Source organism: Beta vulgaris, chromosome 5, assembly GCF_026745355.1.
Source record: "Beta vulgaris subsp. vulgaris cultivar EL10 chromosome 5, EL10.2, whole genome shotgun sequence".
NCBI classification, from domain to species: Eukaryota; Viridiplantae; Streptophyta; class Magnoliopsida; order Caryophyllales; family Amaranthaceae; genus Beta; species Beta vulgaris.
The window spans coordinates 37,684,191-37,700,994 of NC_079206.1; the positions used below are offsets into that span (position 1 = coordinate 37,684,191).

At 32.5% G+C, this 16,804-nt stretch overlaps 1 protein-coding gene across 1 annotated transcript in view; it reads left to right on the forward strand.

Annotated features, from left to right (window-relative positions):
• Positions 1 to 15,035, forward strand: part of LOC104893638 (protein C2-DOMAIN ABA-RELATED 4) — a 28,495-nt gene extending 13,460 nt beyond the window's left edge. The window contains exon 4 of the mRNA XM_010679767.3: positions 14,492 to 15,035. Coding sequence (XP_010678069.1) covers positions 14,492 to 14,782 — 291 coding nt within the window. The 3' untranslated portion in view covers positions 14,783 to 15,035. The remainder of the gene's footprint in view (positions 1 to 14,491) is intronic.
• Positions 15,036 to 16,804: the final 1,769 nt, after the last annotated feature.

The following is a 16,804-nucleotide window of genomic DNA, read 5'->3' on the forward strand; positions in this document are numbered from 1 at the left end:
CTCTGAGGAAATATTTTAGCATATTCATCTTCATCTCTGATGTAGTCCATCTGAGCTCTATGTCTCAAGAATTATATATAAGCTATATATTTCAATTTATACTCTTTAATAGCCACAAAGCCTTCAACTCAGCTACTTGCAATTTAGAAAGCCAATACATATAATTCCTTCACTGTAGTCTTTGCTAACTTCAAATTCTTCAACACAACAAACATTTTAGTACCCTAAATACTAGGGTTCCAAGCTTGTCTGACCATTTCACTAAATTATGGCGCCACTCTCCATATTGTAAAATATTTGATACGATTTTCTTTACCTTCCATATCTCTTTAATGTACAACGAGAAGAGCGTGTAAATGCTCAAATTAACCCTCATTCTAAAAGCAAATTTCAGGATATGAGTAAATGTCTTGCCACGCTTGATTAGCAAGCATTCTAGCCAACTTTGAGAATACCCTTACATTCCCCTGCTGTTCATCATTCAAAGTGAAAAAATTACCAGTGCTTTTTATATCTTCCAATTCACATTCTATCATGCAACTCTAATATTTCCATTATCTTTACTCTCTAACAAGAGATCCTATTTTCTCATTTGTATTCATAACACTAAAAAAAGTCCCCAGATAAAAGCCATGGCTCCTAAGTTTTCATCATCTTCAAATCCTCCCCTAATTAACACTTCCCTTTTTTCTCTCTCATTAAAAGCTTACACAAAAGTACAGAATAAACTAATTACACCACTCATAGGCCGTATAAAATAGTGTAAAAGTTGAGTGGTACCTTTAATTAGGTACACCTTACCGTTTTCTCGTCAATTAGAACTTTACCACCTTCATGGAATATTTTATTTGATGAAAAATACCACCCACTGAATACTTATAGAAAATATGTGAATATAGGCTTTCGCATCATTATGCTTCTTGATATTATTAATTTCTAGGACATTCCAACATAACAATATATTGATTCGTAATGGAGGGTTCCCCATTCCCTCTTCTCGATCTACTCTTGCTCCATTTGTAACTGCAGTCTCACCTTGCCTTGTATCTGCCTTTTCATTACACAAAGTTTGAAAAGAGTTGGTGATGCTTATTGGCTTTACATTTGAGACTATTAACTCTTATTCACCTAATAGCTCTCTTTAATCCCTCCTGATCCACATCTCTTACTCTTTGGCTATTGGTTGCCCTACCACTTCAGTAACTATAGTAACTAGCTCTTTGGAGCCGAAACTTACATGACTTTCTTCAATTATACACTCCTTGGTATCATGTCGAACCCCCTTATAATCATTGCATTTTTAGGCTTCCATTCATATCTACATGAATTGTAGGTCTCTCCCCATTTATTAATGAAGTGAATAGTATCAGGAAATATCTGATCCATCTCACCTTTCACTAGATTTCTAGCATATTGCGAGTTCTCTCTATTTTTACTGGATCATCCTTCTTAATGAATCACCAAGTTGATGTGAAACTATCTTGTGAAGAGATTTCGCCCCCAATACTTAATTCCCAACTTTAGGTGAACGAAAATTGGAAAGGTCTTAACATCCTCCTCAAAATCAAGATTAGGTGACCATGGTTTCATAAACAATGGTTTCCTATAAAAGAAAAGTGACCATTAAAGACCTTATCTCTTGAATCCATGGCCATAAATATCACTAGAAAAACCCCTAACTTCACCATTACAACCTTATCGAGTTTCCTCTTTCTTACTCATAAACTATGTACTAAAATCGTCTTATTCTCATATACCCTACTAAAATCACGTAGTGGCTTATTCTTATATACTCTTCAAAGTTCATGTTAGCGTCAGACAACCAAAATTTTGAAGTACTTGACCTCTTGAAATAAAAGTACCTCATATTAAAATTTTCTCTGTAACCTGAAAGTACTAAAATCCTGTTAAAGTTTTTCACCTTTCTTCCTCACTTATAAAGCATATCCTTGGACAAAAAGTAATGAACTTGTTCTATCTAGGAGACCAGGATTGTTAAGTTCGACCCTTGCAATAGTGTTTTCGTCCAAATTAAAGTGCCTACTAACGGGGAATGTGGACTCATCAAACACTTAATGTCTAGAATAAATTATTTTGTTTGAGGAGAGGTCTAGACAAAGATACCCATGGTGCTTTGCCGGGTACCCAAGAAACAGACATGGGGTAGAGCGAGGGGCAAGTTTGATAGGTGTAGTGGAAGAAAGATTGGAAAACAAAGGCACCCAAAGACACTAATATGATCATAGGATTGAGGGAGAAGGTATAAGGCGTGAGTTGGAGTGTGATTTCCTGAAGTTTTAGTTCACAATATGTTGATAAGGTACGAGGAGGCCTCTAATGCATAAACCCAATAAGATGGAGGAAGGGAAGCATGAAAGAGGGTGGTGCGAACCATATCATTGAGAGTGTGAAGCATACGTTCCGCTTTACCATTTTGGGAGGATGTGTGAGGACATGAGAATATAAACACAATGCCATTTTTAACACAAAAAAGTTTAAAAGGGTCATTATCAAACTCACGCCCATGATCACTTTGAAATGCTTTAATGGGACAAGCAAATTGAGTTTGGACATGGGCTTGAAAATTAAGGAAAGTCTGAAACGCTTGAGATTTGTAGACAAGGCGAATTGTCCATACAAAATGAGTGAAATCATCCAATAATACAAGATAATATTTATGGCCTTTATCACTGCGGATCGGAGAGATACATAACTCTGCATGAATAATATCAAATGCAACTCTATTGTATTGGATGTAGAAGAATAAAAAGGGAGCTTAACATGTTTTCTTAATTGACAAGCAGTACAAAAAGTGGAGTCATGCTCCTTATTACAAGAAATGAAATTATTAGTCCTAAGAAAATTATAAACAGGAGAGCCCGGATGACCAAGATGGTTGTGCCAAGTGGACGAACTGATGGCAGCACGAGATGTAGGAGTGGAGTCGATGGTATTGATGATGGAAAAAGGATAGAGATCCCCGGTGCTATTGCATCTGGTAAGAGTTGTCCCCGTTCGAAGGTCCTTCACAAAAAAACCATAAGGATAAAAAGATATTGAAACCTTATTATCATTAGTAAATTTGCAAACATAGATTAAGTTTTTAATGATTTTATGAGCATAAAGCACATTGGATTAAAGGGAGGGTGGGATGTTTTAGTATGACAAGAACTCGTTACTGAAATGCGACCACCATTACCAACTAATATAAACTCATTGGTGCTCAAACTGAAAAGGGGAGAGAGAGTACGTGAGTTGTGAGTGACATGAGAAGAAGCATCGGAATCTAGGTACCAAGTGTCATCAGGATTGGAAAGGGTGACGGTGGAGAGAGCATTACCCAACTCAGTTACTTGCATAGCCTGGCCATAGGAGAGGACTGGCCCATATGAGGCGCTGGGCTTAGCAGCATAAGCTTGCTACATATGTAGGTGAGGACCCAAAGAAGTAGAAGGAGGGCGCTGCATCTGTGGCCCAGTAGGATAGGGGCAAGGGGGGGTCTGCCAAGTATTAGGAGGTCAAGTTTGAGTGCTCGACCAAGAAGAAGCAAGGGCCCAAACCATTAGATATGGGGTCGGCCGAGAGTTATTGCTAGAGGAGGAATTTCCTTGATGAGGTTGACTAGGTTGTTGGTGCCTACATGAGCCCCGACCGCGACCCCTGCCCCCACGATCACCCTTGCCACCATAGCAACAGTGGCCGTCGACGCCACCACCATGGTTGCCGGAAGAGTGTGAGGCATCAGGTGGAGTTTGAGACGGTTGAATTGGAGCAGGAGAAGGAGATTGAGCAACAAAGGAGGTTTGGGAGTTAATGGTGACGTGGGATCGACGAATATCATCAAGCAAGAGCATGGATCGAGCCTTAGGAAAACTAGGGAGGGGTTAGAATTGTTGGATAATAGTGGCCACAGTATCGAAATCTGAATAATGAAGCCCGGAGACAAGACGAAGTACCATTTGTTGATTAGATATCGGATGGCCGACATTGGCTAACTAATTACCTAAGATTTTCAATCTTTGACAATACGTTGTAGCATTTGGGAATTGTTCAATAGTAACAGAGATGAAAATATTTTCTAGATAAATATCCCGAGAGTTCTTGTTATCCTGAAAAATATCTTGAAGGTGAGTTCAAGTTTATAAAGCTGTAGAACCCTTCATGAGAATGGTTTGAAGAAGGTCAGTAGAAATCGTGCCATAAATCCATTGTTTCACGAATCCGTTAAGATGTTTCCACGTGAGATCATCAATATCAGACGGATGAGGTATGGATGGGTTAATGCGATCAAGAACATTATACCTAAGGCAGGATGAAAAGGGGATATTGTAGGTGTTGATGGCGGCGTAGGAGGATCATTGGACTTGTGAGTATCACCCATGATGATCACACGCAAATAGAAAAGCAACGGGTTGACTTGGAGAAGCATCAAAATAAAGTAGCAACGGAAGACTAACAGGAGGAGTAATGAAAACTGTATTAATGAAAAATAATGCACAGATCCCAAGGAAGGATCAAGATCCAAGGCACCAAAAAACTAAGGGAGACGGCAAAGAAGAACGGTGCACAAGGAAAAAATAGTTTAAGATCTAAACCTAGCCTATGATACCATGTTGGATTATGTGAATCTCCTTCACCGGAGAGATTATTGATCATTATATATATAGGGTTACAAAGGATCAGTCTTAACCATGTTAGGAAACCTGACAATAATAGGGAATATTCACATAATAAATATTTACATATATTCTTTATCAGTCTCTACCTATAAAAAATATTGCACTAACATATAATACTTAAAAGATGCCCATGATATGATCACATTCTATACCTCATTAGTGTTTGTAAAGTAGTTAATTAGGTGGCACGACACATGTTCTATGATTTCTTACGCTACCATTGTATCCAACTCAAGTTTCATTGAAATACTTTTGGAAAAAAATATATTACCATGGAAGAGTTTTTTGAAGTGTGAAATACTTCTCAACTTATTCCATTTGGTTGATTTCCTTAAAGGACTCTATACTCACAGTATAACGTAAATGTTTGTCATATAATGCATGTCTTTAAAAGAAACAAACTAGTTGTTGGGCTTGGACGACAATGCGTTTCGTACTATTTTTATACGTGTCAGGTTACATTAGTTGAAGACAATAAGTGCCTTTTTTTACAAAATTAATAGATGTAGCTTGGTTATAAACTCCTGATATCAAGCTTAATAATACAACTTGGGCTAGAAGCTTTCCTATTATAGTCCTTGACTAAATCCTGGACAATCATTATATTGTGCACAATTTGCCTACTATGAACAAAAGCTCCATGAGTCTCTTCAATCAGATTAGGAAGAACAAGCCTTATCCTATTACAAATCATCTTAGTGATGCATTTGTATAATGAGTTGCAAAAGGAAATAGGCCTAAACTCACTAACATTCTTAAGGCAAGTATTTTTAGGAATAAGAGTAATTAGAGTTGTGTTTAAGGCAATCAAAATCTTACCATGTTCAAAGAAGTCAAGGACAGTTGCAGTCACCTCATCCCCAATAATCCTCCACGCATCCTTCAAATAGAAGCTACCAAAACCATCTGGCCCTGGTCCTCTATTCCCATCAATGGAAAACATTGCCTCCTTTACCTCTTCTGGAGAGTAAGGTTTCATTAATTCATTCTTTTGAACTTGAGTGAGAGTTGCACCAGACCTCACCACCTCCCACTTAACAGCCTTGCTGGTGTTATTTTTTGTTGCACCAAGTAAGCACTTATAGTAATCCAGAAAAGCATCCTTCAAGTTGTCCCTTATTTCCTGCCAACACCCTGCCATATCATATATATATGCCATAGACATAATTCTTAACTCTCCTCTGTCTAATGCTCTGGTGAAAAATAGTAGAATTATCATCACCATCTTTCAGCCATGTGGCTTTAGCTTTTTGCCTAAGAAAAGACATGTAAGCTCTATGTTTGTTTTTATACTCATTGACAGCCTTGACCTCTTCATTAGCCAAAGCAGCATTACCAGGATTAGAATGCATTCTGGTTTGAATGTCTCCCATAGCAGTTACATCACTTACTATCTCTGCTTCAAGCTGCATAAATCATGATTTGTTCAAGTCTTTCAACTCTTTCTTCACCCACCTCTTTAATTTCTGAAGCACCTTGAACATCATATTCCCCTCAACATCATAACGCCAGCAATTTTTAATAAGGCTATCAAACCTGGGAGAAATCTTCCACATAGTGTAATATTTGAAGCGTTTCTTGCAATGCTCACTACCTTCATGGAAGGATAAAAGGCAGGGAGTATGGTCAAATTCTCCTTCGTTCAAGAAAGCTGCCCCTACACTGGCATAAAAATCTTCCCAATGATTATTCACCAACACCCTGTCTATTTTCGAAAAAACTCTAGCACCCCCTTCCTGCTTATTTGTCCATGTGAACCTATTACCTGAACTAGTTATATCATGTAATCCACATTCCATTAAGCATGCTGCCATTGGTTCCATCTCCCATTGCCTTACTTGGGCTCCCACTCTTTCATCACAATTCAACACACAATTAAAATCACCACAAACTACCCAAGGACCATCTATTCGTCTGCGCCAATTTATTTAGATCCTCCCACAACACCTCCCTTTTGCTTCTCCCATTGAAAGCATAAACAAAAATACAATCAAATCCTTTAGCACCATTTTTAGGATTCACAAAGCAGTGAATCCATTGACTAGCTCCACCTCTAATATCAATAGAAAAAACACCTAGTTTTCAGGCCAAAATGACCGTTCCACAGGATGAAAAGCCAGATTGGAGGTAAAACACCATGTTTGAAATATAACTTGATAAAGACTACCCAACCCAGCAACCTTTACCTTAGTTTCCAGCAATTACAGAGTGTTGAGAAAGAAAATCCCTCACTACTCTCTGCTTCCTTGGGCTGTTCAGCCCTCGGACATTCCAAGAGCAGATATTGTCCATTAGATGAAGAGGAATTCCTTCCCCCTACATCAATTCTTGATAAAGACTACCCAAAAAAGTTGCTGATTGTTGTTGTAACAACCGGGCTAGTAGGCAATCTCACAGCTCTACTAGCTGATTGGAAGCCTTCCCGATCAACTTGTTTTTATTTACTATCACAGCTAGTTGTGGAGCTACATTCTGCTCAATAGGTACATTCTAGGTACCCAGGCCTGCTTCCTCTTCCTACATTCTTGATCACAATGACCAAACACCTTATAGTTACAACAAAATACTGGTTTCCAGTCATATTTTACATTCACATAGGTGTCCTGTCCCAATTCATTCTCAAAGATAATCTCATCAGGAAATGCTTAAGATACAACCACCTCAACCAGCACCCTTGCATACTGTAATCTTTCTCGTTTCAGTGTTGCATTATCCACTTTTACAAACCTACTAATCCACTCACAATCTTCTATAAACAAATATGTCCCCAATACTTGAATTCCAGATTCAATCAAATCCATATAGGCACCTGGCGAATCTCATCTCTCTAATTTAAATCAATATTTTCGTGCCAAGCCTTAACCATGACCGGTTTACCATCAAATAAAGGATATCCACCATTCACTACCTTATCCCTATTCTCCATTGTATTAAATCTAACCATGTAAATCCCCTTTTCTACCATAGTAACCTTATCTACCCCCAGATTCTTCCAAATTCTACGCACAAAACCTTCCATTATCACACTTGGTGGGTTCGCTCCCAACACATCAAACAATGGCAGAATTCCAATATTCCACTTCCTCCTGAATATCATCTAAGTCAGTTTGAATTCTAGGTTTAACAATAACCTTAGAATTAACATGATTATCATCCAAAACTTCATTCAATTGCTGAAGAATAGGTAGAGGATTACCTTGACATTCACCAATTGAACCATCTGTTGATCCGTGTATCAACGACATCCAAGCTGAAAAAGTCTTATTCAGTTTAGATTGCTGCTTCAATTAAACAATCAATTGATGAGGAGTTAGAATCTCCCCAACCTTAAAATCGTCAAACTCCAATGCTTCAATTCCCATGATTTCATCTATCGATCGCATCTTCTTCGCCCGAGAATCAGAGGATACTCCTTGCGGTTTAGTAACAACAATCTCCGGTTATTTTTCGACATTTTCCGACATCATACCCCTCTTTTGGCCCCCTTTCGAAATTTTATAAATTCTAGTTTGCAATTTTTTTGAAATATATAATGTCTAACCCAAATATTGTAGATTATTGAAGAGAGATGCAAGAACTTGTTGCTAAATACACAACTCGAAAGATTCTTGTTCATGAATTCGATACTCTTACGTCAGAAAGAGATAACATAAAGTCCAATGACGAAGTTTATTAATGGTTTCCGTCATTTGCTAATCTCACTGAAATAAAACCTTGACAATAAGTAGTTGTTTTTTATAAATAAATAGGAATGTCTTTTTATTAATAAAAATATTAAGTAGATGTCAAAAAAAATGAAAACAATAGGTATTGTTTCACAAAATGTCCTTTTTTAAATAAACATTGTAGCAACCTCTAAAGTACAATTCAAAAACACCCATAACAACATTTCAAATTTTTTTTGGATAGATTTGAAATTTTATTTTTGATACAATTATTAACATCGAATAATCAAATAAGCATCTACTTAAATTCAGTATAATAAACACACATCTTGATCATTTGCGTAAATTCATAAATATACCTCCAGAACAATTAGAATACACCCATAAACACTTTTTTAATTTTTTTTGTTGGATTTGAAATCCTTATTTTGAACATGGAATCCATCAAATATGCATCTACTTAAATTCAATATAATAACCACAAGTCTATATTTTTGTAAATTCACAAATATACCTCCATATTACATACTTGAATGGAAGTCATAAACCACACAATAACCTTATTATAATTCTAATATTTTTTAAAAAATAAAGATACAGATATAGGGTCGACCATGGGCCAGGACAGGCGTTGCGCCCGCCCAGGGCCCAACAATTTGGAATATTGCTTTAGTGAAAATAAAATAAAAGAAAAGAATATGAAGATATCTTCCGTAAGTAGTGCACTAGTGTTGTAGTGCATATATCTTCAACTCCCAGCAAATTTAATTCAAAGTTGATTTTGTCTTGTATGAGACCACCTACTTTTAGATTAAAATTACGCAATAATAAGCCCAATATTAAAAAGAGAATTAGCTCAATAGCGACTAAGTTAATTTCTTTCAATGACTAGTTTAATACATTTAGTGACTAGGGGTCTATTCTCTTCGGCATAAAACAACTGAACTAAACTAAACTGAACTGAACTGAACTGAACTAAACTGAACTGAACTAAACTAAACTGAACTGATTGCAACTGAATTGAACTAATGAACTGAACTGAACTGAGCTGAAATGAACGAAATTAAATTATAACTAATAGAAGTGATAATAATATAATTTAATATTATTTAATTAATAATAAATTCATAATAATGATTTATTAATTATAATAAGTTATTGAATAAAATAATAATTAACCGATTATGAAAACTAGTTAATGTTCGATTGTACTACTATTATTTTGCCTAGTAATTCAACTATCAAAACGTGTATATTTTTTTCATTTCAAGAATGACAAGTACTCCCTCTGTATTTTTTTAATCTATCATACTTTGACTTTGCACGTTTGTAAATGCACTTATTCTACATTACATATCTTTCATTACATATTAGTTAAAATTATAACAATTGGATATTAATATAGTATTCATTAAACAAATCAAGCAAGACCCCACATGACTATATTTTTTCTTATATATTGAGAAAAATCTAAATGATTCTCTCTAATTGTGAATAGTGTCAAGATTCTAAATGAGAAAGATAAAAAAAAAATACAGAGAGATATTATTGTTATCATTAATAGTATTATTGTTGTCATATATTAAAAAGTTTGTACTTTGTACAATGTCAAATATTATTCCAATGTGTACTTCTTAGGCTTAAATTATCATTTCAATATAATTAGCTGAAATATATTGAAAAAAAGTACTAGCAAAATAATAATTAGCAATATTAAAATAATAATAATAATAATAATAATAATAATAATAATAATAATAATAATAATAATATTAAACGCAATAGTAATAGGAGTAATAAGAACAATAATAATATAATAATTATTATTATAATCATGATATTAATATTTATAATAGTAATAGTAATATTAACAGTAATAATTGTAATAGTACTAGTAGTAGTAGTAATAATAATAATAATAATAATAATAATAATAATAATAATAATAATAATAATAATAATAATAATAATAATAATAATAATGATTATCATTGTTTTATTACCGGAAAATTAAATGACTTAACTGAAATGAACTGAATTTAATTAAACTGAACTGATTGCAACTGAACTGAACTGAAAATAAGTTGGGGGAGAACAAGCCCTCGATCTATTTTTATATAAAAATTAGACCATCTCTTTTAGTAATTCTGTTCAAAATTTTCCTCCTAAACTCCAATCTAATCAAGATTTTGTATCCAAACAAAAACCCATTGAAATCCCTTTAATTTAGGCCTCCCAAATTTAAGCCCTCAATTAGCTCTATTTCCTAATTGTGGCTCTAATTATCTCGTTAGTAATCTCAGCTATTTTCAATTTGATTTTGGTAGTCGTTCTTATATTTTTTTTAGGTAAGAATCATGTTTCCGAAAGTTTTCAACTAGTTTTTATTTCACATATTGCTAATTTTAATTACAATCATATTTACTTTTATTAATTTATTTTAATTTTTCAATAATAGACTCGAGTATGCTATTTTTGCATAAAAACATAAATAACTACACATTGGCTACCTGAAAATACTTTAACAAGTCACATTAGTAAATCTTCAACAATATTGTTTGGTTGTTGATATGATCCTAAAAGTTTCTATATGAAAAAAAAATTAATTGGAGCTCATTGCTTTAGCTATAAACGCTAGCTAATTGTGTAGTATTTTTATGGCTTTTTTATGATCAATAGTAATTTTTCGTTTATCTCTATTATATAAGGGAAAAGGGATGGGTATGATGTCTCCCTATAAATTACTCAAAAGCCCTCATGATTCTTCAAAATTTAAAATATACCTGGCCCCTTAATATTTACAACACACATTAAGTACCTTAACAAAAATAAAATAATTCTTAAATTTTTTTCTACAAACCAATTCAAAAAGTCAACACTAATAGTAGAAATGAGCTCACAAACATATAAGGTATGTTACAAACATATATTGACTAAAATATTGGTACTAAACTTTAATTATCAATAAAAATCAGGAAATAGAAAAGTAATTAACTCGAAAAAGAAATAAATTAAATAAAACACAAACTCAACAAATTAAAATACGTGGTATTCATATGTTCCTTTTTAAAATGATATATTAACTCTATGTGCATACTTTCTTTATTTATCACATTGAAAAATAATTGTCAACTTACATTATTATAAAAAGTTTTCGCTACACATGTATTGCACTGAACAAATTTTTATTTAAGAATACAGATTTTCGATCAAAAAAATTACTATTGCACGCAGCAATGAATACATAAGTTCGATTAGAAAAAATACATATATATATATATATATATATATATATATATTATATATATATATATATTATATATATATATATATATATATACACATATACATACATACATACATACATACATACATACATACATACATATATTGTATATACATCTCCCTCTCTCTCTCTCTCTCTCTCTCCTCTCTCTTCTCTCCTCTCTCTCTCTCTCTCTCTCTCTCTCTCTCTCTCTCTCTCTCTCTCTCTCTCTCTCTCTCTTCTCTCTCTCTCTCTCTTCTCTCTCTCTCTCTCCTCTATATTATAATATATTATATATATATTATATATATATATATATATATATATATTTTATTTATATATATATATACATATTATATATACATATATATATATATAATATACATATATATAACACATATATAATATACATATACATAATATATACATATATATATACTATATATATACTATACATATATATACATATAAATATATACATATACTATATATACATATTATATATACATATATATACATATACATATATATATATATATATATATATATATATATATATATATATATATATATACATACATATATATATATATATATACATATATATATATATATGTATCTATATATATATACATATATATATATATATCTATATATATATACATATGTATGTATATATAATCCCAACTAACGGTTCAATCTATGATTTAAAAGTATCATTTGAAATAAGTTTGAATTAATTCAATATTGATAGTAGAGGAAAAACTAGTAAAAGTACATGAAATTGGTCCAAAAGTAAATGAATCTTCTATGAGTGTAAAGAAATTTGAAAAATGTTTGAAAAGTTATATATAGAACCAAGATTGAATGAGAACTACACTCTAAAATCAGAACTAAGAACAAATATGGACCTTTAGATCATCAAAATCGGATGATCTACATTATTCCTGTGTCATTAATGATAGTTTCCTAATTATGTATATTTTCAAGCAGGTTTATAGTATTTTGAGTTTTATAAAAGTTTCATTTACTTTTGGACCAATTTTATTTACTTTTACTCCCTTGAGCCCAGAATTGTCTGAACGTTTTCCTTTTATGTCTGTTTGAATTAGTTTGAACAGTTTCATTTTTGTCATCATTTTACTATTATTATATTATTTCTTTTACACTTCTTTGGCCCACACTATACCTTTATCGATAAAACTTAATTGATTTTTCGTCTCTCATCCAATAAAACACCCTACCTTTGTCGGTAAAAAGTTAACAATTTTTCTCTCTAGCACATCTTCTTTTTTAATATAATAATATATGATAGGAAAAATTGACAATAGAGGTCTGAACTTTGGGCGATAATTTTTAAAAGGTTTGAACTATTGATTAACCAGTGCAAGTCCCAACTTTAGGGGGTCTTAAATTTTAGCGGGCTTCGGTGACTCAAAACTGACGATTTTTTTAAAAATCTCACCTAATTCTTACTTCCCTCCTTCAATTAACCCTTCTGGTGTGACCCAAGTTTTACAAGTTATGACCTATTAAGCCAGTTTCAAGTCACTAAGGCCCCCTAAAAGTTAATACCCCCTAAAGTTGGGACCTACACAAGCTAATCAATAGTTCAGACCTTTTAAAAATTATCACCCAAAGTTGAGACCTCTATCGTCAATTTTTCCTATATGATAACTACACTACAAATTATCACCTTAAACTACGTGCTTTAATAAGTATTGAAATCTTTATGGGACGGAGAAAGTACTAGTGCTTTTACTTTACTATCAATATTAAATCCACTTCAACTTATTCAAAATGGATTTTTTACAAAAATGGCTGAAATGTTAGTTGTCAATGATAATATTTTATGGTCTTTGACGTGTTACATTCTCTAGAAGTTAAAAATTTCAAGTATAAGAAATTACTTGTCAGTCAATATTATTTACTTTAAATGTCTTTTTTGCTTTACTTTTAAGGGGTTAAATTGGTTCTCATTCTTATTATAAGCTTGGTTTTCATTGCAACGTGGATGAAAATTAAAAATCTTATCTTTCTAAATCTAGTAGTTATAAAACATTTACAACTTTTCCTAATCTAATAACTAGATATCCTCTTACAATTACTATACATACATTTACCTAAATGCAAGAACTTGATGGCAAGGGAATATCTTTAGAATAAGGATATCGTGAATTTGTATAAGTAGTTATTAGTCCAAATTCTGTGTAAATAACCTTCACCAAGAAACTGAATTACTAGTCCAAGTTGTACGATGGTAATCTCTACAAGCAACAATTTTATGAATTATCTTTGGAATTGAGTTTTAGAGTAAGTTATTGAGTTTTATATTTGTTATTTTATTTGAAAAAGTAGACGTGTAAGGTGATAGTGAAGTATTATTTTTAGTGTTCGTTTGTCCTTTTAAAAATAAACATATTATTTTTATCAATAAAAGTGGGTGAGAATGAAAAAGTACAAGTTGTGGGCTAAGGTGTGTATTTTGTTCAAGAAGTGAGAGAAAAATAATTCTCAAACTTGTTTATAAAATGATGTGCAATTGAAGTAAGGAATGTGTCCAAGCTAAACGGGGAATTGACGTTGTTAGTATCTCTAGGTTGATGTTCACACTAATATGCAACTGATTATTACTTCGGTTTATTTTAGTATGGTCACGTACACTTTAATATATAACTAAAGTGAACTCATTTTTTAAAAATTTTAATAGTTAACTAACGAAGATACTGTTGATGAAAGAAAATGTACAATATAATTTCAAATTAAATGTAATATTTTAGATATTAGCTTATTTGAAATATTTTTAAATAATCTAAAATGTATGCTTCTTGTTTTGGCACTTAGATTAACATTATCTTTTCTTCATCTTATCATGTATCTAGACTGTTTATGATCATGACATGTTTAGTAAAGATGATAAAATGGGAGAAGCAGAATTCGACATCAGTCCTTTTATCGATGCCTTGAAGATGAACTTGGATAGCCTTCCAAGTGGTACACTAATATCAAGAGTTCAACCTTGTAGAAAGAATTGCTTGGCTGAAGAAAGTAAAATTATGTGGACAGAATCAAGGGTAATTCAAAATATTTGCTTGAGACTAAAAAATGTTGAATGTGGGGAAGTTGAACTTCAATTACAATGGATTGATCTACCAGGTTGTAAAGGATTATAGGCATTAACATATTGCCTTTATTTATATTGCTCTCTGTTTTTTCTTTATTTTATTACAATATATGAAGATTTTACAAAAGTTATATATCAGTTAACATTATAACCTAGCTCTATGCAGTGGTGGATTCAAGGGGGGGCCTACTTAGGTCATGGCCCACCTCATGATTTTAGTTCTTTACTAGTATTAGATGTTACAAACACTTACATACAAACGTGGTAGTTCAGTTGGTATTAACGTGCCTTTGTTGTGGTGACTTTTGGTTTTTTAGTTATGTTAAATTGTTCCTTTACTACCCAAAACTTCTAATTATTACTATACTATGTTTACTTTTTATTAGGTAATACTATACTTACTCGGTTACATCTGCTTTTTTTAAAAAAAAAAAGTTATATTAGTTATTGCGTATTATAAAGCTTAATCAGGAAGATAATCATATTAGCATAACATACAATAATCAATAATATACAACTAAAATTATCTTTATTGTTATAAGAATATTTGATACAATTTTGTAATTAAGGCTAAAGAACTAAAAAGAAAAAAAGTGTAACTACTTCACATCGTAATTCTGGATAGCTAAAGTTATTTTATGATAAAAAAAGTATACGTTGAGTTTGACCCACTCAATCTAAAATTCCTAGATCCGCCACTGACTCTATGTATCTCGCTTACTAAAAGAATGTGTCATGTATCGTATTTGTTGATATTGAAAATCATCTCCTTAGCAAGAAACACAATGTTGTGTCTACTTTTAAGGATAAGATGTTTAACAAAATGCAAGTATATGAAAGTTGCACATGAAATCCATGTCGGTATGTGGATTGTATGTAAGGAGCTGAAATGATGAAAATTGAAGATTATTGTAGATTTGTAGGCATCTTGAAACGTACAATATATACCAATTAGTTTTCCACCCGTGCAAAAATGCACGGGAAGTTTTTTTTTTTGATTTAATTTTTTATATCAAACAAGAATGTGTATATATTATGTTATACATGGTAAAACACTGCAAGTTTACATGTAGCATTTATTGAAGAGGAAACACGAAAAAACCCATTTATCTCAATGAAGTGAATGAACATCACAAATGAATTATTAAATGACCATTATAATAAGAGTATTTTAAAAACATTTTGAACCACGTCTTTGTACTATACATTTGTGGTAACATTTGAGTTTTCACGTTCTTTATCACCTATTAATGTTTTTGAAACCCTTTTTGCTAATAACTCTTGATATGACAATATATATTTAAAATTATATAATACGTCCCTTGAAATCATGGTGTATCTATATTTATATAAATATGTAATGAAATAGTATAAACATAAAAGTAGAGCAGGCAACCAGCAAGTTGGGCTGGCAATACGTTCAAGTTTGGTTGGATTTGCTTTCGGGTTTACTACACATTTAATAAACAGGTTGAAATACTCAACCCTGACCCGACCTATTGATGCAGGAGCATCTAGCTTAAACAATCAAGGTCTTCTTCTACATGATCAAAAGGAGAACATGGTGAAAGAGGTTCAATTTCTTAGCCTAACTAGCTCGGTTTATTCTAAAACCTTACTTAAGCAACTTGATTAGGCTAATCCTATGTTAATCTCTACTTAAGCAAGATTAGTAATACTTAATGACACCTTAAACATCATTATGTATTGGTAATCAAGTTTAGTAAGTGATTAGTAGCCTAAGTACATGCTTAAGTTATGTTAATCATGCTTTAAGAGTTAAGCTAGATTAAGGTTATGTAATTCGGTTCTTTAAGCCAACTTTAGGAGATGTTTTTGTTGCTTTTGGTTGCCACCACCTACTGATTTGAAGACCTTGGGAAGTGAATGAGCCCATATGAAGTTCACATGGCAAGGAGAGCTCCATCCAATGAGAAGAGAAGGCTTCAAGGCAAGGAATGCATTCTGCCCAGCTCCCAGCGTCACTTTAGCTTCCCTTTGAAGCTTTTGGGCAACCATCATTTCTTCTGCAAATTGTACAAGCTTTTGAGGAGTAATAGTTTAATATGTT